Below are 27,844 nucleotides of genomic sequence, written 5' to 3' on the forward strand. Positions count from 1 at the left end.
CTCCCCGTGAGGCCTGATGCTTCAGGGTTCTCCTGATCACAGCCGTCAGAATCCCCCATGTCTTGATCCTCCTTCCTGCCATACAGTGCAGTGCCACATAGGTCTTAATCACTGGCTGTCCCCCACTTCCTTGCACTTTCAAAACCCTAAGGGGTTTGTTTGCGTTGTTGTCTGAGGGTTGTTTGTCAGTTTTGCCGTCCTGTTTACTTTTATGGGGGAGTTTGGGGGGGAAACCTGTGCTGCTGCCACTGACTTCCCAGAACCGTGAAACCAGCGTAGTCTCTCAGAAACACGCGTCCGATTGTAGTGTTCCTCCCTGCTTAAAAGAATTGAGTTGCAAGAGCCCTTCATGCAAACTTGCAAACATATAGAAATAGATGAGTGTAACGGACCCCTTTGTATTTGTCACCCAGTTTCAGTCATTATAAGCTCATGGCTCATCTTTTTTCCTCTGTAGCCCCTACCCATTAACCCCTCCCAGCTCATTTATTTTGAAGTATGTCCTAGCATCATAATAAATACTTAAAAAAGAAAAATTGAACACTCAGGGATCAGAGGAGCCAGAGCCACATCGCCTTTGGACTTGAGAAGGAAAGGGAAATGTCAGGGAAAGCTGACGTTAATGTCCAGGGTCTGGGCTGAGGCACTGTCAGCCCGGTCATACATGGACAGAAATTCAGAGTGCGGCCTCTAGGGAGCTGAACATCATGGCATGCTCTGCTAGGCAGGGAGCTGGAAAGACAGCACTTGCCCTTCCTGCCTGAATATTGTTTGCTGCAGAGGGCCCCGGGGGTGGGGGGTGTGCTTTCTACCAGGCTGAGTTCTCCTCAGCCCGGCTCCGGGCTCCAGAAAAGCCTTCTTGATACTCCAACTGCTGACCTGCTCCTCCGCTGGTCTGTAGGGGTGGGGTTCAGAGAGCCCGGATCCCATCTCAGATGGAGTGAAGCCTTCTTCAGGAATGTAGCACATCAGAGAGCCGTACCGCCTGCAGGAACAGTGGACAGGAAGCGGCACATCCTTCCAAGAAATGCTGCTCTCACACCCAGCCGTTCCCTGGGCATCATGGCAGGAAGTTACTCATTACTGGAAAATCACCCCGACCTTTCTGTTGAGGAAGTCCGAGAGCAGAGTGCTCAGAGATAGTGGGGTCACTGGTGCTCGCTTCTTACAGCCACTGTTTGTTTTCCAGCACCATCCTCACGCTTTCTCGGATTTCTTCACTCCACGTTCCTCCCTCTCGGCTTGGTTTGTCCTGTTTAGCCGAATCAACTCGGGATCGTTGATGAGGGCCATGCGTCTGCAGGAGTTGTGCTCTGCGGGGAAACACACAACCTGGCGTGTCTGCTCCTTGGAGCTGAGGAGGCTCAGATCACAGTCTCTGGGGAAGCCTGTGGAGCACAGGCAGGTTTAGGACATGGTAGCTGTGCCCGGTACGCCTCTGGGGGTCACAGACCCGGGTCGCAGGCCTGGATGAGTTGCGGGCCCACTCTCTCCTCTCTGACCATGGGCCTGGAGAGGCCCAGGCGGCAGGCTGCTGGGGTTGCTCCAGTCATGGATGGCCATCCTTTCTCCTCCCCAGCCCTCATTGCTCAGGCTTCCTTTGAATCAACAGTGTCAGAACAGACTAGGCAAAACAGCTTGGGTGTCAGCCGTCTGACTTCTTTTCTCCGCTTAGCGCCAGCCAGCATGGGCAAGGAGACACAGCAGGTCAGCAGCGCCAGAAGAGCTCTGCTCTGCATCGATGTCGCTGCTCCCCAGGTGCTCCTGAGTGTGCTGTTCTCACTGTCACTGGCTCGTCTCGATGCCTCTCCCTTCTTCCTGTGAATAGATGTCCCCTCCGAGCAGGACTCCACTCAGTAGTGCTGTGTTTGGCCACAGCTGGTCTTCCCCACTGAGTGGGAACTCAGTGAGGACAGGGATCATGACAGAGCCACCTGCCCCACAACACTGGCGCAGCATGAAATGCAAGGCCAAAAATTGGCTGCAAGTACAATGATATATTGTGCTCTGGGTTCTGAAAGTGATTCTCAAAACTTGACTTTGGCATCATATGTAAGGCTTTGCTTTAGAAAATACACTTGGGTGTTAAGACTAATTACTTTTAAGAATGTTACAACTCTGGCTTTTTAACTATCCTGTTCTCTAATGAACATACCTTATTGAAGCTACACACTGTTTGCTCTGAGTAATCTTGTGAAGATTGCTTCTCAGGGCAGTAAGAAAGCAAACGTTCTAATGCTGAGCTTTTTTTCAAGTTTAGGCGTTGCTTGTTCCATGAAAATGTCACTAGACTTAGTGTCTCTAAAGTTCTTTATTTATCCTGGTTTTTGCAAAAATTTGTTTTATTTGGTCCTAGGGATTTATTTTCCTGCTAAACCAGCATAAATGTCTTCATTTTGTGAGCCTTGGGAAGAAGAGTGTTTGGCTATTATTGTAATATCTTAAGGGATATTGCTTCTGCAGTAGCTTCAGTTATTTATGTAATAATAGTGACCCTAGTCTGTATCTAGCAATATGAATATGGATTTTTAGTTCCTATATAGTTTTAGTTATAGCTTTGAGATATTGAGCAAATCCTCTTGAGGAAAGATTTGGCATGCATCAGCTTTCAAAAGCTTCTAAAAATTGATCATATATTATTAGAAGAGGTTTACTGCCTCTTTCCATCCCATAGAAAATGTATTTTTTATGTATCCAATTCTAAGAAGCCAGATGACCGAAAGATCATGCAGCTGTTGCCCATGGCTTATGACTAGAGAGGACGAGGGCACAGAACCCTTTTAAAGCAGTTTGTGGTGGTGGTGGTGGTTTAGCCACTAAGTCGTGTCTGACTCTTTGCGACCTCATGGACTGCAGGTCACCAGACCTGTCTGTCCATGGGATTTCCCAGGCAACAATACGGGAGTGGGTTGCCATTTCCTTCTCCAGGGCATCTTCCCAACCCAGGGATTGAACCTGTGGCTCCTGCATTGACAGGCATCTTCTTTAAACAATTGCATCTGAATATGTTGAAGGAGGTGGAAAGATGTTCTGATTTAATTTGTTGAGGTACAGCTATTTTTGGAGAAGGAAATGGCAACCCACTGCAGTATTCTTGCCTGGAAAATTCCATGGACAGAGGAGCCTGGCGGGCTACAGTCCACAGGGTCGCAAAGAGTCGGACACGACTGGGCGACCAAGCAACAACAACACAGCTATTTTATGCTGGATCTTGTTTGAAGTAGTTACTCAGAAAGTTGCTTTTTAATTAAATATCCCAAAGAAAGGCAGTGCCAAAGAATGCTCAAACTACCACACAATTGCACTCATTTCACACGCTAGTAAAGTAATGCTCAAAATTCTCCAAGCCAGGCTTCAGCAATACATGAACCGTGAACTTCCAGATGTTCAAGCTGGTTTTAGAAAAGGCAGAGGAACCAGAGATCAAATTGCCAACATTCGCTGGATCATGGAAAAAGCAAGAGAGTACCAGAAAAACATCTATTTCTGCTTTATTGACTATGCCAAAGCCTTTGCTGTGTGGATCACAATAGACTGTGGGAAGTTCTTCAAGAGATGGGAATCCCAGACCACCTGATCTGCCTCTTGAGAAACCTATATGCAGGTCAGGAAGCAACAGTTAGAACTGGACGTGGAACAACAGACTGGTTCCAAATAGGGAAAGGAGTACATCAAGGCTGTATATTGTCACCCTGCTTATTTCACTTCTATGCAGAGTACATCATGAGAAACACTGGGCTGGAAGAAGCACAAGCTGGAATCAAGATTGCCGAGAGAAATATCAATAACCTCAGATATGCATATGACACCACCCTTATGGCAGAAAGTGAAGAGGAACTCAAAAGCCTCTTGATGAAAATGAAAGAGGAGGGAGAAAAAGTTGGCTTAAAGCTCAACATTCAGAAAACGAAGATCATGGCATCCGGTCCCATCACTTCATGGGAAATAGATGGGGAAACAGTGGAAACAGTGTCAGACTTTATTTTTCTGGGCTCCAAAATCACTGCAGATTGTGACTGCAGCCATGAAATTAAAAGACGCTTACTCCTTGGAAGGAAGTCATGACCAACCTAGATAGCATATTGAAAAGCAGAGATTACTTTGCCAACAAAGGTCCATCTAGTCAAGGTTATGGTTTTTCCAGTGGTCGTGTATGGATGTGAGAGTTGGACTGTGAAGAAAGCTGAGCACCGAAGAATTGATGCTTTTGAACTGTGGTGTTGGAGAAGACTCTTTGAGAGTCCCTTGGACTGCAAGGAGATCCAACCAGTCCATTCTGAAGGAGATCAGCCCTGGGATTTCTTTGGAGGGAATGATGCTAAAGCTGAAACTCCAGTACTTTGGCCACCTCATGCGAAGAGGTGACTCATTGGAAAAGACCTTGATGCTGGGAGGGATTGGGGGCAGGAGGAGAAGGGGACGATAGAGGATGAGATGGCTGGATGGCATCACTGACTCGATGGACATGAGTCTGAGTGAACTCTGGGAGTTGGTGATGGAGGCCTGGCGTGCTGCAATTCATGGGGTCGCAAAGAGTCGGACACGACTGAGCAACTGAACTGACTGACTCAATAAAGTAAAATTTGCTTTGACAGAAGTTAAAAACTTAGACGTCAGGTAACATGGAGAAGTATGCTTTTTACAAAACAATCTGCTTATTGACATGGTGAACGGAAATAATTTAACGTTTTCATTTTTTCCATGTATTTCACTACAAGTTCAGACACATAATAATACACACCAGATAGACACGGGGCAGAACTCCGGGCAGAGCCGTGCTGCCTGCCCTCTCCTCACGGAAGAGCAGAGGAGCAGTGTCATCCGAAGTGCAGGGATGTTATTGTGGGTTTTTTTAATTTCCTACTATTTTAATCTGTGTTCCTCTTGATCTTTGCTAAATAGTTTCAAAGAATGAGTCGAGCCTTCATTAATCTTTTTTTTTTTAATTCTACCTAGTTTTAATGGTTTTTCTTTCTCTGAAAAGTAGTGATTTGTTCTTTCTGAAATCTGAATGATCAGATGCAGCTGCGTTTTTGTTGCTATTTGAGTTTAGGGAGAGGGAGGTGGAGCACTCTGAAGGGACACAGAGATTAGAGTAACTGTTAGGTTGACAGAAGAAGAAGAAACACCTATTCTTTGCCTAGTTTAAGATTTAGAGACAGTAGAGTGGATATAGGTGAAAATTGTAGAAGGAAAATAAACCAGATGGATTAAGTTTTTTTTTGTTTTTTTTTTGTGTTACTAAAGTGTTACTACATACTGAAGAAGATGACGACGTTCTACCATTAGAAGCAATAAAGGAAATCGCAGAGGAAAAGGTCAATAGGCTTTGACTACTTAAAAATTTAGAACTATTTTAAAACTTTTTATTACTTAGATAATGCATATGTGCTTAGAAAACCATCGGAAAACAATAGAAAATAAAAATTCCCTCAATCATTCTCCCAATTGGCAGCTCTAGCTATAATGACATTTTACAATCATCCTCCCACACTTAAAAAATTTTTTATGTAAGGGAAATTAAATGTGCAAACAAATAAATTGGAAAAGTGGTTTCCAGTACAGACAAAGAATTGATGGCTTTAAAATATGTAAAGAGCTTAAGAAAAATGTTTATATTCTCAAGGCAAAGACAGGCATCTGTTCCATTGTACGTTGTTCAGCAGATGTTGAGTGCGTCCTGTCACACACAGCTGTTAGAAGGGCCAGACATGGCGTTTTGTCGTCTGTGTGTTTTATTCCAGCGTTCTGAGTCATAATCAAGATATAAGTGAAACTATATGGGAAACATTTTTCTTTAAACTTTCAAAAATAATGTAGGCGAGTGTGTGTAAAAACTTCAGATGGAAACCCGTTTCTTAAGACTCCCCACAAAAACTAACAATAAAGGAAAAGATTCATAAATTGAACTGTGTTGACATGAAGAACTTCTTTGTCGAAAGACACCGTCGACGTTGGGTTGTCTGCAGAAGTGACCTGCGCATAGATCAGCGTATCCTTCATTTACCTGTGACGTGGTGCGTGTGCTTCTATGCATGGTGCCTGGTGTCCCTCATTGTTCTCAGGCACAGTTCAGCGCTAAAACCCAGGAGGAAGCGAAAGGAATGCATGTGCGGATGGAGGTCAGGGCTTCGGAACTGCTCGTTCTGCTTCTCCAGGAGGGATCAGGTCCCAGGTGGTGGGAGAGGGTGTAGGTAGAGTATCCGCTTGCTCAGAGCTCTAATCCTTCTGTTTAACATCAGTCCCTGATGAATAGTCATGGGCATATTTGTGTGAGTTCTGTGTGGCAGCGCCTAGCTCAGAACCTCGTGTCTGTCTGTCTGGCCATCTTCCGCACTGGAGCACAAGGTCCACAGTGACAGGACTTTGCCTCCCTTGTTCACCCTCCTGTCCTTCTTGCTTTCCACATAGTCAGTGCTAAGTAAATATTTGGATGAATTGAAGAGATTCAAACATTGAATGTAAACCTTGCTTCCTTGATCCGCATGCGCTGAGTTCTTTGCAAAGCCAGGCAGAAGAGCTTGGTCACCGCTTCCTCTCTTCCCCGAATTGTGATTTTACTTTTGTGGCTTCACTAAAGAACTATCACTTTAGAATGCTTTTGAGCATTGGGCACATCTTCCTTCATCATCTCTAATCCCCAAATGGTGTGTAGAAAAGTACATTTATATCGAGAAGGTATTTAGAAAATTCACTTGTTTGGTAACAATAATACAAAAGCCTTTTCTTTGGTTATGGTAACAGAATCTTGTACTACTCTTGGAATGTTAAACAAATTCTTAACCAAAGCTGATTTCATTTTGACATTCTGTTTCCCTCCCATTCACACTCCCAGATTATCCACAGAATACCATCAGTTTCATAAATATGGTTTTCAGTTATTTCAAAGTAGGCATATTGTGTGGGTTCCTAAGGTCCCTGTAGGGAAATTAAGCGTGGAGGGAGGAAGCTGGTGGTTGGCAGTCTGGTTCCTTGTAAAGCAAGCTGTGAACCTTCCACTCTCAGATGTCTGCCAGCTACTTGTGTCCCTAGTCAGCTGTGCCACTGTCCTTGGCAAAGTGGCAGAACCCCAGGGCCTGAACACGCCAGCTGTCCTTATGGAAAGCAGAAGGTAAACAAAACAGAAGTGAAAGTGGATTCAGTTTTTAGACTGTTCTCTTACAGGAACGGTTTTGTGGTTCTCAGCATTCAAAAAAAAAACTTGTTCCAATATGCTTCACTGACATCAGTTACTGTAAGTCTGATTCATTTTCTGCCTATTGATTTCTGCCCAAGGTGAAATTTATGACATTTAACAGAAAACGTAAGTGATGTTAAAAAGCAACAAAAACAAAAACCAGCTACTTTAAGGATTGTAAAAATAAGGTTTAAAGTCAGTGACCCTTGAAAACACAATTTTCATATTTCTCTGTTAACTATTTGACTGTGTAACCATAGAGTTGTTAAAAATAAATGATAATGTTAACGTCATATTAAGCATCCAAAGGATAATACAATTTACTTTGCAGATTTTTTTTTACCCCTAGTATCCTGCAGCTTCACTCTGATGCTAGCGTGCGGGCACTGACTTTTGTCTTGGAGGCTCGCTGGGGCCGCTCTGTCCTGTCTCCTGTTGTCCATGCTGCGTCCCTCTGCACTCGCTTCCAAAGTGCCTGTCCTTTGTGTTCAGTGCAGAGTTTATCTTCATCTGTTAAGGTCTGTTGTTGTTTAAATGTCAGTGGTTGTCAATTTCATTTCAAGATTTCTCATTTATTCTTTCCTATCTGCTTATTGTGGCTTCATTTATTCCTTCCTAGATGTATATGTAACATCTTTTTTATACACAATTTCTTTATTTATCCCTGATCTCAAATACATTTATCTTTAAAGTGCCTGACAAGCCAACAGTAAATTTCATGTGAAATAGTTATTTTTCTAGTTGATTATCTTTTTCAGAACGAGTCTTTTGTGGTGGTGTGTGTTTTTCTTTTTTTGGTATTGTGCTTACAGATGATTTTGAGTGGGGGGCCTGTCGTTTTCGTTTGTTCTTGTTTTGTGTTTGAGCCTAGCTGTGCCTTTGTGGTGATCGACAGGGAAGCCTGGCGTGCTGCGATTCATGGGGTCGCAGAGTCGGACATGACTGAGCGACTGAACTGACTGTGCCTTTGTGTTCTTCTCTGTGTTTAATCGACCCTCACTTTGCGTTCAGAGCAGAGGGTGTAGTTCAGAGCTGAAATCAGCCCCACCACCTCCACCGGTTGGTTCCCCGGTTCCCCTTGCCAACTTTGTGGAGGGTACTCCACACTTCCCATGCCTGCCCTCATCATCTCATTTGTGGGGAATTTGTAAAACAATTTGATTCTGCTTTTTTCCATGTCATTTTCCAAATGCACATAATTGTTCTGGTAGTGATTTGTAACTCCATTATCTTTGAACCTCCCCCCGACCAGTGGACAGGATGACCCAGCGTCTCCGCAGGCTCTGGCGAGGCTGATCACTGCAGATCTGCTGTCTTTTGAACGCAGGCTGGTTGTGCTCATTTCTCCTTCCTCTCTCAGCTTACCACATTAGATTCTGAGGCTCTGGGTTTACTTTTCAGCATCTTTTTCTATTCAGTACATAATCATTTTAATCTTTAAGCCAAAGCAAGCTTGCTACTCGTTAACTAAATTTTAAACTGTTTATTATCTAAGCATTGTAGATTATCTTACAGTTTAGCAGTATTGACTATGACTTCTGGCATATTGATTATATAAATGGATAAATATAATCGTTTCCTAAGGTTTATTGGAAGGGCTGAATGAAGCTCCAATACTTTGGCCACCTGATATGAAGATCCGACTCCCTGGGAAAGACCCTGATGCTGGGAAAGACTGAAGGCAAAAGGAGAAAGAGGTGGCAGAGGGTGCGATGGTTAGGTAGCATCATTGACTCACTGGACATGAATTTGAGCAAACTCTGGGAGATAGTGAAGAACAGGGAAGCCTGGCGTGCTGCAGTCCATGGGGTGGCAAAGAATTGGACGTGACTTAGTGATGACTTAGCAACTAAACCACAACAAAGATCTTTGTAGTAAATTACATTGTTCCATTAACCAGTATAGACAGAGCACAGCATTGCTTTCACCATGAAAGACGTTGAATTTCTGATTTTGAAAGTTGTGTATTTCTCAGTATGCTTTACTATACCGTAATTTTATATTGTCATTTATAATGAGATTTATGAGTAACAAAGTTGTTCAACACAAATGTCACTTTGAAGATTTGCTTCCTCAAATTCTAGTCTAGCCATCCCCGCCCCCCTCCCCACTTCTATATATATCTTCCTATTCAGTGGTGACTACTTGCAAGAGTTCCAGGAAATGTATGCCCTATATGTTCACTTCTTATTTTAAATTATTGCCTTTACTGTACTTCTGTATTTCCCTTTGATCTAGCTCTATTTCTGAGAGCCAGTAGTTTCCTTAAAGTACTAGGTAGCAGCTAGAACAGTCAAATTAGGCAACCATTTGTAAAAAGAGGGTGTGGGGAGTAGAGAAAATGCTGAAGATATTGAGGAGCTGCAGTTCGCTGCAGTTCTAGCAAATACAGGGTGCCGCTGGGGTGTTTTCTTCCTTCATTTAAAACAGATGGCTGTCTAAATCATCTAAAAACAACTGTCTATGCTTTGAATTCGTGTTTTAGTAGCTCTTTTAGTACTATCTTGTTGAGAGGCTGTGTGACTCAATTGCAAAGCAAAATAGTAGTAATACTAATTATTGTTATTATTGGAAAGCAGGAGTGGACCAGACATTTGTTTAAACACATTCCCTTTCAAGAACTTTTCTAGTCCATAATATGAATCAGACTGGTATACAGTTAAGGACTCTTTGAGCACCTTTAGAACCACTCCGTAATTCAGTCATTAGAATTAGGTTGAATGCCCACTCTGGGCCCAGGCTGGTGCTAGGAAGGTTGCGAGTCTAGGACCTTCCTAGTAGACTCCCAGCCATAATGAGACACTGGCTCCACCTCATCACTCTTGCATAGTTTTAAGAGAAGTAGCGCGTTTTACAGTGGAGCCAGAGACATTCGCCCTCTTGTGGGACTGAAGAGAGAAGGATGTTCAAACCAAAATTGCTAGGTTTAACTTAACAAAGTGCTATAAACATTAGAATATTTCTGCAAGCCTGGCTTTTATGCCTATGTGTTTTCAAAAATTAGAGCTCTCACGTAAAACATTATCAGCTTTACCCCATGTTTGACTTTTGCCTAATTGGATTTGGGAGGTATTTAAATAATGGATAATGAGCTTTCTTGTAAGTAGAGAGACTGACTGACTCTGGGCCCTGATTCCTTCCGTTCCCAGAGCCTTATGAGGAGCTCAGTGGGTGCTCGCTGGGAGGTCATCAGTCATCTTGTTAAGTGAGTGTGGAAGGATGGGGAGTCAGAACTAGCTTCAGAAATGCTTCAAGTAATGATGGTTTCTGCCCTACCTTGCCTCTTAAGATCGATTTTCAGTTCAGATGTTTTGTTTAAATTTTATGTATACCTGTGGTGGATTCATTTTGATATTTGGCAAAACTAATACAATTATGTAAAGTTTAAAAATAAAATAAAATAAATAAATAAATAAATAAAAAGAAAAAAAAAATTTTTATCAGACATCTTTATCCCAACTTTCTAGCCCAGGTCAGTCATAATTTTAAAAGAACTTTTTTTTTTTTTTTTCTGTCCCATGAAAATGATTCACTGTAGAAATGAGGCAGATCATTTTGGGTACCCAGTACCTCTATAAAATGACACGGTGTAATTTAAACCACTCACCAGTAAGCTGTGACTGAATGTGAGCTCTCCTTTGGCCACACACCATCAGATGTGTTCTCTAGGAGAGCGTGAACGTTTGATGTCTGTTACACGTGCTGCTTTCTTCTGTCACATTTCTGAAGAAACCTGTACCAAGAATAGGAAGTAGACTCCAGAAAAGCCAGTGAAGCACCGTCCGAGGGAAGGAGATGGGCAGCTTATCTGTTTGTTGGTGTGGGCCATTTCACTGTTCCCAGTTCTCATTCAATGTGATCTCATCCCTGAAAGGGTGAGGTGCACTTTGAATGGTGCTTGAAATGTTGAATGGGGTTTTTTTAGGGGATGCTTCTGAGAATATGTTTCATGGCAAGTTTACTATTTCCTTCTTGGCTTGGCTCCTAAATTTACCCAACAGTCATCTTATCATCATCAGCTTTAAGACCTTTATTCTGTTTTATTTTCTCTGTGTGGATGTTTTGCACGCCTCGGTGCATTCTTTAATCTTTGGTCAAAGTAGTACAAGATCTAGGGATGCCACGAGCTTGTGATGGCAGTCCCCTTAAACTTGAGCCGTAGTCAGTGTCTGCTTTCTCCAGCTGTTGGGAGGTCAGCTCACCTGTGATGCCCTTTTAGAATGCAGAAAGCTTGTTTTGCTGTAGTTCTGTCACATTTCGAGGTACAGTGGTTCATCTACTTTTTTTCTAAACCACTATTGGTAGTTAACTTATAATTTTATAGGTGCTTTTATCACTCCTCAATATTAATACTATAATCCTGGCATTTTATTTTTCTGAGTGAAATGTAAACTCATATTTAGAGCCTGCATGTATTTCTCATGTGCAGTTCTGAAATAGAGAAACACTTAAACCGGGTTTGTTTTATTATTTGTAAATTATACCTCAAAATTGATTAGACAACAGGGACCTGTTGTGTAGCACATGGAACTCTGCTTAATGTTCTGTGCCAGCCTGGATGGGAGGGGGGTTTGGGGGAGAATGGATACAGGTCTGTGTGTGGCTGAGTCCCTTCTCCACTCACCCGAAACGGTCACAACATTGTTAATTGGCTATACCCCAGTACAGAATAAAAAGTATGACATTTGGAGAAAAAATAAATCAGGAAACAAAAAGAAATTGGTTAGAAAAACTAACTGAACTACGTATTTAAGATCTGTGCATTTGACTGTTTGAGTCTACCTTAATTTTAGACTCTTCTTTTAAAAGTATTGTGTGGATAGCTTCTATTTTCCCAATATTTTTATTAGCTGTTTTGGTGTGTTCTCTTCAACCAAAAAAGTACAGATTACTAGATCCTTCGGTTGCATAGAATCAGTCGCACACTGTTGTTATTTTGGCCCTTATTTCCTCAGAATGAATATTTTTTCAGTGGTTTATTCATATCAACTGTTGCTTCCATCTTCTTTCAGTCACACCAGCTGGACTGATCAAGATTGTTTCATGTCATAAGGCAGATTTGCACCTATTGGTGAACACTTCCAAATAACAACTAGAGTAAGAAATTTAAAAATGAGATTTTTTTCCCCCTTCAAGTCATTTTTCTGTGCTCTGTAGCATTTCCCCAAAAGCTTAATCTCATCCGTAAAAGATGTGATGGATACATTACTACTAGACCAATTTGTTTAATCTCAAGTGAGTTTATATTATCATACTTTTCAGTTGCTATCTCTCTTGCTCGTATGAGTCAAAAACCTTGCCATTTTGTAGGTTTTTCTTTTAAATAGCAGAATGTGGACTTCCTCTTTAAATACAAGTTGAATGTATACATGGTTTAAGAAGTTAAATACTACCACCGTGGTCTTACAATCCAGTTATTTGCTGCCCACATCTCCCCATTCCCAGTCTTTCTCTTTATGAATGGCTTTTGAACTCTGAGCCTGCTTCGAGCTTGCATTTGTTTCCAGTTTTTAAGGAAAATGTCTGTCCTTTGATTCATGAGTTTAGATCTTCCAGGAGATGCAGGGTGTCGCTTTCTTAGGCAGCCGTCCCTTCCGCTACCCCGTCCCGCGCGTGTGATACTTTAGGTGAAAGCCGTGTGCAGTGTTTGCATTGTTGCCTCGCACACCGTCACAGTGGTGCTGTGCTGTCATGCTTTCCTTTTTAATAGATTTTCTTGTAGTTAAGAATTGCCTTTTCTTCATTTGCATAGTTTCCTTTCTGCCTGAGTCACCAGGGAAGCCCCTACCTGTTGTTAACTCTTCTCATACCTTCTGAGAACCTCTCACAACAATTTTCCACCAGCTCAGTTAGCACTATGCAATAGAAATAAGTACCAGCTATGTATGTAATTCTGCTTTTTCTAGTAGCTGCAGTAAGAAAGGGGCTTCCCAGGTGGCGCTAGTGGTAAAGAACCCGCCTGCCAGTGCAAGAGACGTAGGAGACCTGGGTTCGATCCCTGGGTCAGGAAGATCCCCTGGAGGAGGGCATGGCAACCCACTCCCGTATTCTTGCCTGGAGAATCCCATGGGCAGAGGAGCCTGGCAGCTACAGTCCATGGGGTCGCAAAGGGTCAGACACGACTGAAATGACTTAGCATGCAGCAAGAAAGGTAAAAGGAAGCAGATGAAAGTAACAATATAGTTTGCTTAATCCAGCATGTTCAAAGTGTCATTTCAACCCATAGTCAATGTTTCAAGTATTTGAGATATTTTAATTTCTTTTCTTAGTACTAAGTTATCAAAACCCGATGTGTGTTTTTTACACTTGCGCAGCATCTCTTTTCAGACTCGCCACATCTCGGGTGGCTTATGGCTACTGTATGAGACAGAGCAGGTTCAGGTGATTCGGCAGCTGCAGCCCTGGTCTCGGAGGAGGCATCCCTCCTGGACACCTCCGTCCCTCTGTCTGGGTCGCTTGCTCTGAAGACTGCCCCACGGCGCCCATCTTGAGACCGCTTTGCTTTGCTTCTTTCTCAGTTGGCGTCCCTGTTTTCTGGACTGCGGGTATTCTCGTTTCCCTCTGGTGGTCTTACTCAGTCACGGCGGGTATGCTGGACAGAGGCGTGCTGTTGGCGTGCCCACCTCCTGAGCCCCGCTGGCGCGGTCTGGCGTGCCCACCTCCTGAGCCCCGCTGGCGCGGTCTGGCGTGCCCACCTCCTGAGCCCTGCTGGCGCGGCCTGAGCGCTTGCCTCCTGGGGCTGGTGCGCTGCCACCCTGGCCCCACTGCAGCCTCGCGGGAACCTCCTGCGCCTTTGCTCTTGTGGTGCGTCCTTTTTTGTTTGTCTCTCCCCTGGGCACCTTATATCTTTCTCTTCCTTGGTTTTTTCCTTCACTCAGGTAGAAACACCAGTGGATGCTGAGAAAGGGAGCAGAGGTGGTGGGGTCTCTGAGGCCCTACAGATCTGAGCGGTGTCTCTCGTTCCTTCTTGCCTGATGATTATTGGGGCTGTGTATAGAATTCTAGGTTGGACATCATTTTTCTTCAGAATTTTGAAGGCATTGCTCTGTTGCCATTCAGCTTTCAGTGTTCTTGCAAAATCTGAAGCCATTCAGATCCCCTTACCTTTTGAAAGTGAACTATTTTTTCTTCCTGGAAACTTACAGAATCTTCTCTTTGTTGACGAGACCCTCGACCTGCACGTTACTGTGCTCCAGTGTAGGTCTGTTTTTATCATTTTGCTGAGCATCTGATGTGTCTGGTAGATTTCCTTGAACTATTTTTTAATGTTTTCTTTCCTTGTATTTTATTCTGCTTAATTTTCTGTTGTTATTTATTTTTGCCTTCTGGAAAAGCAGAGTTTCTTCTACCTTTATCTTCTGACTCTTCTGTTAAGCTTACCATTTCTGCCATCTTGTTTTCAAGTTCCAAGAGACATTTTTATCCAACATCCTGTTCTTAATCCATGAATGTATGGGTCTTATCTTTCTGAGTATATTAATGATAAATATATTTTTAAGCTTTGGTTTCTCTGCACTCTTATTTCCTCCAAGGGGCTTGTTTTTCCCATTTTATTTTTCCTTTAGATCTCTTTCATACTACAGGTGTTCCTTCCTCTGACGTCTCTTGACCAGTGGTCTGAGCGTGATGAAGATGGGGGCTTCCGGGGTCCACTGCAGGCTCCCAGCAGGTGCACGGGGCTGGTCGGCACACATCTGCCTCCAGGCCTCTGGGTGCAGGTGGGCTGTTATTTGTATACCCTCATGATGGTACCTTTTGGTCTTTCCTCTTGTTTGCTCATATCACCTGGACGGCGCTCTGCCCCCTGATTCACATTTTCCAAAAAGTAAATCTCCAGATTTCAGCAGAGGTGTGAGGCAGCAGGCACCCAGCAGCAGGAAGGGAGAGGTGGGAGTGGAGATGCAGTTCCTCTGGTCCAGCCCTGCCCCGCCCTGCGGTGAATCCCACCCCTCGTTCCAGAAGCAGGCTTCCTGGCCTTCTGGAGGGTTCTGTGGTGGAAACCAGGCCGGCGCTCTGCTCTCCCCGCCACCGGCTTGTGACTGAGCCTGCTCCCCCCCGCCAGCTGCTCATCAGTCTGATTGCCAGCCTGCAAAGCTGTGCTGCTGTTGTCTGCTCTCCTGTTCTCTCACTGCAGCCTTTCCCTTTTTTTAAGAAGTTCTGGTAAAACATACATAACATAAATTTACCATCATAACCATTTTTAGGTGTACAGTTCAGTGGCATTGAGTATATGCACATAGTTGTGCAAGCTTGTCTTTTCATGGTAGTACTAGTAAAATACAGACGTAAAGGAAAAGATCTCCACGTGGGATTATAGTGGTGTTGATGTAGAAGAGCAGAATGAGATGTGTGTGGTCTGTCTGGCAGGACACACGCTGCAGTCTTCTGTGAGTTCAGGCGCTTGCTCTCCTTCTGACAGTTTGATTTAATGGGATTTGTTTACCATCCCCTAGGAAAGCATTTGGGGCTTCCCAGGTAGTGCTAGTGGTAAAGAAGCCACCTGTCAATGCAGGAGACTTCAGAGATGCAGGTTTGATCCCTGGGTTGGAAAGATCCACTGAAGTAGGAAATGGCAACCCACTCCAGTATTTTTGCCTGGAAAATTCCATGGACAGAGGAGCCTGGCAGGCTGTAGTTCATGGGGCTGCAAAAGTTGGATATAACTGATGGCATTTGTGTGCGCGCACACACACACGCGGGAAAGTGTTCAGATAGTTGTTTGGCAGAAAGGGGCCTTTTATCTGCTCTTGATAAACTGTAGCTTTACAGGAGGTTGAGGATGGAATTCCCAGGCCTGACACAGAAGGCTCTCCAAGATCTGATCTCTACCCACCTGTGTACTCCAGCCCTGTCGTTCCTCCACCAGCCCACTCAGCATCCCCGCACAAAGTGTGAACCCCAGCCCCTGTGCCTCTGCTGTGCTGGGTGTTCTGAGTACTGCGCCCCGTTCCCGTCTCCTTGCCCTCTTCCGCGTCGTTCTAGCTCCCGGCCCCACACCGCCGCCTCCTGCCCGCGGCACGCAGGTGTCCTTCTGTCTCCCTCCCGTGATCTTGGACGTGCCTCTTGAAGTAGCACTTGCCTTTCCCGCACTCCCTGGCCCCCTTTGCTGTTTGTTTCTGCGCCGCGTCTTCCTCAGTGCTTGGCGCATGGCCCGCACGCAGTCAGCTGTGTTTCTGGTGCCAGAGATTTCAAGAGAGAACTCTTTTATCTCTTATTTTGTAGGATATCCGACATGAAGCCAGTGACTTCCCATGCAGAGTGGCCAAGCTTCCTAAGAACAAAAACCGAAACAGGTACAGAGACGTCAGTCCCTGTAAGTATTCACACACCACAGTTACCTGCTCCCATCCAGCCGGCCCCTCCGAGGCTGCGGGCCTCTCAGACTCCTTTAGCCCTGGGGTTTGGTAATAAATCAGTAGCAGTTGAGGTTTATGCCTTGATTGTTTCCTACGATGAAGGCATTAGAGGCTTGTGTAATGGCTCACTTTTCCGCCCATGGAGGGATTAGGTTTCAGTTTCTAGAAAATTCAGCAAAGTTCAAAGCGCTTTTCTTAGCTTTGACTATTTTAATGATGATTCATTTTCCTACCAGCTGAGTGTGTGTAATGGCAGGTGTAATATAACCCCTTCTGGGTGACTCGGCGACAGTATTGTTGGGCCCCAAGCATTGTACTGACCGGTAGTGATGCCCTGCCCGGGCATGGGCCAGGGTCGGGGAGGCACTCACCTGCCGCCTCAGCTAGAGACGCGGTCGGCTCTGCTCGCTGACCACACCTCCCCCAGTCCTCCCCCTCCGCCATCACTGTTTTTCTGGCTCTTTCCTATCCTTAGCTCTCAGTGTGCCCGCTGGCAGCCTCCTCTGCCTTCCGAGTAATTGGCTTTCAGTCTGCTGATATCTCGAAAGTGAATGAACTGTGTTAGAATCTGTGTAAAGTGAGAAAAACTGGAGAGGAGGGAAGGACAGGAACTTCACCACCTCCTCTGGGTCACAGAGAGCCTTGGGACTCACCTCCACGTGGTGTCACCCAGCAGCGAGGGCCGTGGCTGCAGCGGCTCCATAGCAGTGCCCTCTGCCAGGGGTGTGACGATGCCGCCAGGCCCCCGGGCAGGCCCGTCCTACCGAAGCCTGCTGCAGGGGCGGCTCCCGGTGCCCTCCACAGGAGAGTGGCAGTGCCTCCTGCCGGATGGCGCAGTGCCCCAGGCCGTAGGGGGGCGGAGTGAACCAGACCTGGGCTGGCGCTAAGCAGTCTGCCTCCGACGGCTGCCGCGGCGCTCTGCCCCTCTGAGCTGCGTGGCCTCAGGCGGGTTGCCCTCTCCCCTGATCTTCAGTCACACAGGAGTCACAGGGATCTCAGGACGGGGCGCAGACTGAAGTCAGGGCATATCAGTGCTTAGCCCCGAGTCTCACTCTCAGTGTCGGCTGTGGTTGAGACGGCCAGGAACTGAAGTGCCCACTGGGCACGTCCACCACGTGGGTCTAGGTCAGGTGACACAGGATTTTGCCCCAGTGTCTGATTGTCTTGATTTAGCACTTCCAGGCTATGGCTGCACATAGATTTTATTTAAAAATAATACTAATGGCCTCTTCTCAGGGAATTCTGCCATGAGGCCCTGGCCAGCTGCCCTGCGCTAGAATCACCATCGCAGTTCACATCATGCACACGGTGCCCACCGAGCCCTTGGTCTGTAGCCTTTGCTGTACTCGCTCTGAATTAGGCAACAGTATTATCTTTCATATTTCTTTTCTGTGTTTTCGATCAGTATTCATCTAAATAAGTTTGTAAACCAGCTTTACAGAGGAAAAAAACCCAGCATTTGAAATATTCTTCCAGGGATAGAATTCCCAAACTTTTTAACCAGTCTTAACTCCTTGCATTTTTCTCCCCTACCTCCACTCTTCACTAGAGAAGGTAATTTGCTTTTAAAGTTATGAAGGAAATGGGGAGAATGTTTCAAGGTAGAAGGTGATCCTATTATCTTCCATTTGGCAGGTGAAAAACTCAGCACTCAGAAGATAAGTTGTCTGTCCAAGGTCACCACCCAGTGCTGTGAGACCTCTTATCTCCATGGCCCATTTCAGTATCACCCGAGTATTTCAGTGTGTACTAACCCTCTATGATGAGAAACGTTATTCCAAACAATGGCTAATTCACTAAAACATCTCTTTGGAATGCTTTCGAATAGAAAGCCCCTAACTGCTTATCCCTGCTAAGTTTTCCTTTCTCTCTGGGCAAGGGGAGAACTGTTTATGGGCCGTCACCTGAGTTTACCGTCCCTTGTGTGGTACCGGAAATAAAAACACCCACCCGCGCTTGTTAATGGCCCTGGCAAGATAAGGAAAGTTGCCTTCGGGAAAGCAGGGCTTTTGTGACAGTGTGGTAAAGAGGAAAAGAAGCGGTTGTGCTTTTTCTGTAACCTGGGATAGACCTTTCAAATGCAAGTGTATTTCTAAAAACTATTCTGAAAGTTACTTTAATGTATTTTCGGTGTTGTGTTTTGGATTCAGAGTCTATGTTTTCCTGTTAAACGCTCTTTTAAGTGTCTCTGATTGTGACATTTATGTTGTACTTTAGCTTTTCTAAAGACAACCTTGTATCATGGAGTTCAAGGTGTGAGTTTTCACCCTGTTGTAGACTTCAGCCGTTTAATCTTGGAAGTATTAGGCACAGGTGAGGCTGAGACGTGATCATAAATCTTACCAACTTGGTTCATTGTACCAACTTGAACTCTGGGGACTGGGTGGAATATTGGTGGATTTTGTTCCCTTTTAAAGATCAAAGCCATTGCATTTTTCACTCATTAAAGTATGTTTAGGCCTCAGAGAACAGATTCCTTGACATCCCCTCCGCCCCAGTCTTCTGAGGTGTGAGGACGGTAATAAATATCATAAGACGATAAAGCCTAAAACCAGATTTCCCAAACAAGAATTAATCATCTATGCTTTAGTGTAATTTGTCTCTTTTGCTATTTTGTATTAAGTTTCAGATACTTTCAGAAACCTTCTGAAAGTACTAGCGGTTCCCATTATTGGAGACACTAAATTAATCTCAGAACAGTTTGGACTCAGCCAGTGTGAACACCCTGAGCGCCTCACTCGCCTTCTCTGCTTTCCCCTTAGGGCACATCACCTGTGCAAGCACTTAAGTCCCCCTGGATTAACCTTGCATTCTGGTTTGCCTTTCAGTTGATCACAGTCGGATTAAACTTCATCAAGAAGATAACGACTATATCAATGCTAGTTTGATAAAAATGGAAGAAGCCCAAAGGAGTTACATTCTCACCCAGGTAAACAGAGTCTGAATTTTTCACTAGTGGGCTTCACCTCTCTCGATGTCAGCCTAAGAGCCTGACAGCGCCGTTATCCACGCCTCAGATAAAGTCTGCCACATCTTTTAGAAGATCAGGTTTCTAACCCAAAAAAGCAACATGGAAGGGAGAAGTCTTCCTTCAGAGATTCAGTCTGGTCATGACATGAATCTTTTCTGGGAAGTGTGGCGCTGCCGGGTTTGTAGACAGCAGCAGTAAAAAGCCAGGGTTGTCTTGCTTGTTGAGGCAGCAGCTAGAGAAGACGGCGCCTGTGTTGGGTCCCTAAGTATTTGCCTCAGGGCATCAGGGCTGCTTATGGACACGTAAGAGGGTTGGTAATAGACCAGAAATCTTTATCCAGATGGCCTTTCAGAATTCCTCTGCATGGTCCTCATTCCTTGGGGGTGGAGGGGTGAGTTAGGTTATGTGGAGAAGCATGCAAACTCACTTGAAACTCCCATTGGTTTTTGGCATCTTTATGGAAAAAGAAAGCACAACAGTAGTTTCATAATTGGCCTTTTGTGAAACACTGGTATATGACCCAAAGACCACGGGAGCCTGGGGAAGAGTGAAGGGGTCTCTTTTAACCGATTTTCTCAAGTCTTCATCTATTACTGGTACATTGATATACACAGTCTAAATCTCTCTCTCTCTCTTTAAATCCTGGTTTCCTCTTTTCTCTTTCCATGTCAGTTTCTCAGTCTTACATTAGGTTTGGGTCCTAGGGTGACTGTGAACATCATCACCCTGTCTAATATTTGGAGGCTAAAATGACAGTGAAGCTAGGAAGCATGATGACGAAAGTCTGCTTTGGGGCGGGCGTCTTCCTGGTGGCCCTTCTTGACTGTCTCTTTTGTTCTATCCGGGTTCCTCTCCACACATGACCAGAGTTGGCCCACCACCCCCCCCCAGTCATTGTACGGAACATCAGTCCCCAGGCCCTCAGCCCGTGATCCTCCCAGCCCTTCTGGGGTTGGGGTGAGGGGCAGGGAGACCTTGGTGGCAAGCTGGTGGGAAGATGTTGTGGCAAAGTGGCTTCTTGGGAACTTCTCTTTTAGAAGTAGTCAAGTTTCTTACTTCTGATTTCAGCCATTCAACTTTGGTCTGGGGTCAGCAAGCCCAAAGCAAAGATAGGGTATATAAAGTCAAACGGGCATTAGGAAATCACCGTGAAAACTTTTACCCCGCTGTCCTCCCCACGCTCACACCCTCGCAGTTGCTTGGCACATCTGAAGTTCTGTCTGTCCGTCAGATCGCTCCCCAGATGTATCCAGCTGCTTGCTGACGTGGTCTCCCTCTGCCCTGAGATTGACGTAAGGGGTTCAAGCAGCCTGGCCCCAAGTTGCACTGCTGGGCAGGGACTGAACTCATTTCCATGCCACAAAGCCAAGAACACGGTGCCTATTTTTAAAATGTTGTTCATTAAACAAATAATGCAAGGCTCTCGTCTCACTTTTTAAACCTGTAGGGAGAGTAATGTCACGGATACTGGCCTTCACGCCCACCTTCAAGTATTGGCTGTTTGGTGTGTGCCCTGTCAGATCTTCCATGACTTTAGTCCCTCAGACCCGTTCTGGGCTGGAGTGGTGTTTGGGGCCGTGACGAGAACCCTGGCTGTGGGCCAGTGGCACCACGGCCCTTGCCCACCCCGTCTGTGCCCTCATCTCTTAGGTTCCATGCTCCGAGGATGAGGGGAGCCCATGGTCGGGTTAGCCGTTAATATTAATGATGAGAGCTCACACTGTGTTGGGTATTCGCTGTGTCCCGGGTCCTGTGGAAAGGTATAGTAAGTCTGCCCACCTTTACAGCCCTGTGAACAGGCACCCTAATGGGTAGCGAGCTAGGTGGGGAAGCTGCCGGAAGAGAGGTGGGCGGCTCGTCCCAGGCCGTGCGGTTGGGGCCGCTCACCTGCAGCCAGCGGTGTTGCTCGCTGACCCCCCGCCCTGATGCAGAGATCTCTGGCGCCCTTGCTCCGGCCAGCCCAAACCAGAGAGCAGAATCAGTGTTTTCTCTCCTCTATCATTCGGTCTGAACCAGCTCTTAGATACGGAAATGACCTTTCACTACATGGTAGAAAATAGAACTGTGGTTACTGACCACCAGGCAGGGAGAGGCGGGCCCCGGCCATAGCCCCGGCTTCCATGCTGCCTGAGGGCGCCTCGCGCCAGGGCGGGTTTGTACGTAAGATGCACACTGTGGATTGTGTTTGCAGGGCCCTCTACCCAACACCTGTGGCCACTTCTGGGAGATGGTGTGGGAGCAGAAGAGCCGGGGCGTCGTCATGCTCAACAGAGTGATGGAGAAAGGATCGGTGAGTGAGCCTCACGCCGCCTCCTGCGGCGCCAGTCCGTAAGGGTGACATCTGTCTGTTCCTCTCCTCAAGTTGCCTTAGATTTCTGTTAGAAAAATCCAACGAAGCAGTATATAATCACATGTTTATTGTAAACAAGTCAGATAAACAGGTGAATTTAAAGGAGAGAAAGGTCAGACAGCCCTTGCCCTGGTCTCCACCCCACCCTGTCAGCCGGCCTCCCAGCGCCTGGTGCGTGAGCCCCGCTTTCCTCTCCCCGGTGCCTCTGGTGCTGCTCTGCTGGCCTCGTGGAGCGGTGCGAGCAGAGTTTCACTTTGAAAAGCAAGTTCCTACTGTGCCTTGATCGTGCGTGCTTTCTCTGGTGAAGTGTCCCTTTGCACAGCCAAGCGGTGGGAGCAGCTGGACGCAGATTCAGCCCTGTCAGACCCACAGACGCTGGGCCCCTGGCCACTCCTTTCACAGGGACGGTGTCCACTTGCGCTTCCCTTCAGGAGTGTGAGCCTCTCTTCTGAGTACTCTGCAACGTGAGCCTGTTTGTTCAGGCCACTCCTGCCTCTCCTCAGTCTCTTCTGCCCCTACATCCAGAGCACTCTTTCTAAACCAGGTCTCCCACACCTCTTGCCAGCTGAAACCTTTCTGGGGCTCCCACTGCCTCCCAGGACATACGCCGTGTGACTGCTGGACCGGATACAGCTGGGCCCCGCTCTCTCCCTTCATCAGCCGACTCCAGCCATAACAGACTTGTATTTTATTTAAAAAACTTTTTTTTTTTTTAGTCTTTTGCCCCTTCTCTGGACTAATGACCCAAATCGCACTCACCCCCTCCAGGCGCGCATGGCTGCCCTCAGCACCGCGTGGCCTCTGACCTCCCCTCACGTCTGAGGGCACAGTGTGGTCTTCACCGCAGGGTATAGGTGCCATGTCCTCCTCCCAGGCTCCTGCCCTCTCCCTGATGCCCACTGCCAGCCGCGCGGGGCTCCGCAGCCTCCGAGGTGGAGGCCCCAGGGGAAGAGAGCCGAGGAGCGTGGAGGCCAGTGGGAAGGGGGGCCCAGGCGGGGCTGGCACTGGCACCGTGCTCGGACTCAGCGGGGATGTCGCTGTCCCGGCTTCCAGAAGGACGTGAACGCTCCAGAGAAGCCCGCCTCCGGAGAAAGGACCATCGTGGCCCTCGGGAAAAGTACAAGTGTGAAGCAGTAATGTGTCAAAGGAAACTTGAACGGCGACAACCTGAAGGGGTAACGCACCCCCTCATGGACTCGTCCGTCCCCCAGAAGGGACGGGCTTGGCGACAGCAAACGGCGCTCTTAGGACAGTTCCTGTTTAGAGTCGTCTTTTTGCCTCTGCCTCCTTCTCTGAGAAGAAAGGATTCATTTGCTCTACAGAAACAGATAAAGCGCTTACCTGAATGTTCAACTGCTGCAGCAGTGTGTTTTGTCTGAGAAAAAAAAAGTCTTCAGTGAAAGTGGTTTTTTAATTTTCTCTGCAGTGGCTTGATTAGTAAAACACAAAGTTGCAAACATGAAGTAAGCCCTCTCCACCACCTTTCTTGTCAGCAACTTTGAATAAAGGAACAAAACATCAGATTCCTGCCATGCAGGCGCTCCGCAAGGGAAAGCAAACCGTGGTGGCTGGCGCGGGTGCTGAGCGCAGAGAAGCGTCAGGGTCTCCCAGCCCCAGTGCTGCTGCCGCTCCGGGTCGCACTCTGCCGAGGGGCGGGAAGGCCCGGCCTGTGCCTTGGGGCATCATGGTCTCCACCCACCAGCTGCTGGGAGCACCCTGCCCGCGGCCAAAGCCTGTAAAAGCGTCCCCAGACACTGTCCGGTGTCCCTGGGGAGGCAGACTTGCCCGCATTTGCGACTCACTCTATCGTGGTGTGGAGGGTTGAGAATTTTAAATCAAGACTGACTTATTCAAAATTCATCAGAGAAGGTAGCATTTGCCTTTTATTTGTTTGTCACTAAAAGTTGAGGTGAAACCTCGTCACTGTTTGCACACGGTTTGCTCCAGCTGCTGTGGTCGGAGGACACCAGGAAGGGGATCCAGGTACTCAGGCCGCGTGCTCCTCAGCAGGCCCTGCCCTCGGTGGCCTCCCACCAGGGCTGAGTGTAAACAGACCCCAGATCCACTGTGCCGTCCTTCCCCTTGGACTGCTGTGCTGGCCGTTGAGAGACACATGAGTGATTCTTACATGTGGTTTACTGTGGTGGTGTGGCGCAGTCCCTGTTTGCCTCTGTAGCTCTCCTTTTTACCCTAGGGCACTTGGGCATGCAAATTGGCATGGAAAGCAGTGTATGGTTTATGGTTCTTAAACCTTCCTTGGTATAAACATTTTAAATTCTGCATCAGCGTTCTCAGTTATCACCCCCATCAGAGCTGATCGGGGGAAATTATAAGAAATTGCAGTGTCTTGTTTGCTCAACTAATCTAATTGTAATTTCTCCACTACAGCCTGTGGCTAAAAACCAGCTTGCAGAGCGTCTCCGTGTAATGCATGTTTGTTTTCTGGTTTCTTTCACCAAGTAGTGTCCAGTGGCCCCCCTCGTATGTTTTGGCAGAACTACCCATTACCCTTTTGGGACCTGATATACTTCCTGGAAGACAGTTGTGCAAAAAATGATTGTGTGTGTTAGACCAAGTTCGTCCAGGTGGCCAAAGTTCTCATTCATTCTATGTAGACATTGCATTTAGACATGATAAGCTAGCGTGCATATGTGTGCAGGGGCCGGGAACGCAAGTTGTCTAGGCAGGGGGAATAAGCCAGGCCATGTTCACCCAGAAGCGTCGCCCGAATCTCTCTCCTGAAGTCCCCACTAGAGATGCTGTTTGATTTCAAGGACTTTCAGCCTTGGGACCCTGAGTTGTATATCACGGGTGCTTTAGGCTTTGTCCGTCTCTCTCACACTCCACTTTTAGTTCTCCGTGTTCATCATTCTTTCAGCCAGATCACCCATCAGAGGGTCACCTCAGATGACTTTGTGGGTTTTTCTCAGCATGCCCTAGCTGTTTTAGCAGAACCCGAGAGCTCTCACACCGCCTCCTGGTGGTGACAGCACCTCTGACAGGTGCAGCGCTGGCCTGGCCTGTGGCTGCTTCTGCCCCCTCAAGACACGCCTCAGTTTAACTCAGTAAAGGACTGCTTTCCAACAAGATAATCCCCTTTTCCGGGCCCTGTGGATCAGCTTAATAGGGTCGTAGGAAATGGTGATCTTGTGCTGCTTCTGTTTTGTTTTATTTTATGTGTTTACAGCAAAAAACTTCTACAGGAAATGACAGAGAGCAGACTGTGGCATGTTGCTGGAGATGCCTAAGAGTTCTTTGAAGAACTCCTATTTTTAAATAAGTATTGGTTGATTGACACTTAGTGTGTGCCAAAATTCCTCAGCGATAAAGTTTCAGAGTCTTGGTCTTTATCCAGATAACAGAGATTTGTGAGGCTTTATATTCACTTTTGAAAGTGAGTGCTTGCTGTGTGGAGATGAGATTTAAAAGACTTGCCTCTCCTGCCCATGAGATATGAAAACACTGGTCCTTTCTCTGAGAGCAACTGGCCGTTCTGCGTTTCTGCTGCTTGGCTCTACCCTCTTGTCTGCTCACTGCCTTGGGTGCCCACTCCAGCACTCGTCGCTCTGGGCCTACCAAGGTGGTTTCTTTGTTTCTGGTGTCTCAAGGCATTGCACAGATCTGATTATTAGAAGTATAGGAATAAATGCCTCCTTTAAACATCCTCTAAAGTCTTACTCTCACCTGCCTCGTCCACTGTGGCTAAGCATGCAGTTGTGATCGTGCGATGCCATCAATGCTTCTGTGTCCTGAGTGGCAGGATCATTTTGATGCTGATAGTTGGGCTCTGTTCCAGGGGTTCATTCTGGCAGCTGGGCTTCCCAGGTGGCGCTAGTTATAAAGAACCCGCCTGCCCAGTGCAGGAGACTGAAGAGATGCAAGCTTGATCCCTAGGTTGGGAAGATCCCTGGAGGAGGGCATGGCAGCCCACTCCAGTGTTCTTGCCTGGAGAACCCCATGGACAGAGGAGCCTGGAGGGCTACAGTCCATAGGATGTCAAAGAGTCAGACGCGACTGAAGCGACTTAGCACGCACACGTGCACATCGGTGCAGGGAGATGACATGGGTGAAACTGTCCAAAACTTCCGTGTCCAGGCTCTTTAGAAAACCTTACTGGCCTTCTGTTTGGGGACCATAAAGTTGGATGCTTTGGTGGCTTCACAATGTGGTGTTTCTTAATTTGTTTCCCTCTCTTTTTTCTGTGGCTTTGGTTTTCATTAAAGCAGGATCAATGGGCATTTGTTGTTCTGTCTTCAGCCACTTCAGGAGCCTCCTGGCTCCTCTGAGTCAGTGCGTGTTGAATTGTAAGTGTCTTGAACTTGTACTGTTTCCCAAAGAGCTGTTGACACGCACTGATACTTCATTTGATGGAAGTCATACTGCCTCTGAGGGCCTCTGTCTGGGGATGTGTCAGTTCTTCTGGCTTATGGACCCGGCAGCTTCTCCCCATCTACCTGCTGGTTTTGTCCAGAATAGTCATCAGCAACCAGAAATGTCTGGTGTAAAAACTTGGTTCACACAAAGCATTGGCACTGAATTTGACCCAAATTTTCTTTCTTGACCTCTAAATGAAACCAAGTCTGTGGGAGCTTGCTTGCTTTAAGGAAAATGTTAATGAGCTACATTTAAATCAAGACTATTAAGTAGTTCCTGGGATTTTTAAACTTGAACATCAAAAGGACTTTTCTGAATTGAACCAGACCAGAATAAAAGGGTGGGATGGGGCAGGAGGTGATCCCCAGCCTTGGAGGACCTCTCTCAAGCCTTCTAGATCCTGGTTTGCATTTGATTACAGCCTTCAAGGGGCTCCCTGGTGGCTCAGCAGTAAGGAATCCACCTGCAGTGCAGGAGCCTCAGGAGGCGTGGGTTCCATCCCTGGTCGGGAAGATCCCCTGGAGGACGGCATGGCAACCCACTCCAGTATCCTTGCCTGGAGAATCCCATGAACAGAGGAGCCTGGTGGGCTACAGTCATGGGGTTGCCAAAATTTGTGGACACCACTGAAGCAAATTAGCATGCACAACCCCTCAAGCTTTTCACGGTCTAGTCTTGTTATCGTCCCCAAGGTAAGGAGTTGGCGCTGTGCCAAGGGCACCAGTCAGGTTCTTGATAATCTTTGAAATGGCTACATGAAGTCATTCCTGAGAGACAACCTTGTGTGCAGGCTGGCTCCTCTCCTGGGTGACAGGGAGGGGATGCGACGCCTGGAGCACATCTCTGTGCGGATAACCAGGGCGGCTGGGCGTGGAGTGCATGTCCTGTCTGCCCGCCTCACCCTGGCCTAGGTCTTCACAGGCCCCGCCCCATCTCCCCAGGAGGCAGGCAGCTTACACTGATGTCAGCTTCCAAGGTCAGAAAACCCTCGGTTTGGTGGTTACCATGAAGCTCGTGGACAGTACTCCACACTCCATAGGAAGACAGTCCATTGCTCACAGTAACGGCGCTGTTTTCTGTCCTAGTTAAAATGTGCACAGTACTGGCCTCAGAAAGAAGAGAGAGAGATGGTCTTTGAAGACACAAATTTGAAATTGACATTGATCTCGGAAGACATTAAGTCCTATTACACAGTACGACAGCTGGAATTGGAAAACCTCTTGGTGAGTACGACCCGCACCTGAGTGCCGGGGCGGGCCTGTTGGTGACGTCTCCTTGAGGTGTTGTTTCAGTCGTGATTTACTTAGCACCAGTGGTTTTCTGAGCTCTGAGCAAGATGCGGTTTTCACACCATGGTGAGCAGCGCCTACCTGCTTACCTGCCAGGTGACCAGCAGTGTCTGGGGGGCAGACACGTCTTAGTACCTCCCTTTCCACAGAACTCTCTCTCAGCCCCAGCTAACACCAGTTCTTAGGGGAAAGGATAGGTTCTTACCTCAGACCAACTGCAGAGGGTCTAACATGATAGCCTGGGAGTTAACACCAGCGGAGCACGCGGGCCTCTCATCCACAGTCACTAGTCGGCAGTGACGGAAGAAAGGCCCAGTTTGTGGTCAG

General features: G+C 46.8%; 1 protein-coding gene across 2 annotated transcripts in view; it reads left to right on the forward strand.

Annotated features, from left to right (window-relative positions):
- PTPN1 (protein tyrosine phosphatase non-receptor type 1) overlaps nt 1-27,844 on the forward strand; it is a 63,736-nt gene that overhangs the window by 26,866 nt on the left and 9,026 nt on the right. Inside the window, exons 2-5 of one of the 2 annotated variants that reach the window (XM_055545302.1) lie at nt 16,400-16,490; nt 19,362-19,462; nt 21,696-21,794; nt 27,314-27,451. In XM_055545302.1, the coding sequence (XP_055401277.1) occupies nt 16,400-16,490; nt 19,362-19,462; nt 21,696-21,794; nt 27,314-27,451 (429 nt within the window). The remainder of the gene's footprint in view (nt 1-16,399; nt 16,491-19,361; nt 19,463-21,695; nt 21,795-27,313; nt 27,452-27,844) is intronic. The other variant, XM_055545303.1, reaches the window with a different exon arrangement.

This window comes from Bubalus kerabau, chromosome 13 (assembly GCF_029407905.1).
Source record: "Bubalus kerabau isolate K-KA32 ecotype Philippines breed swamp buffalo chromosome 13, PCC_UOA_SB_1v2, whole genome shotgun sequence".
Classification (NCBI taxonomy): Eukaryota; Metazoa; Chordata; class Mammalia; order Artiodactyla; family Bovidae; genus Bubalus; species Bubalus kerabau.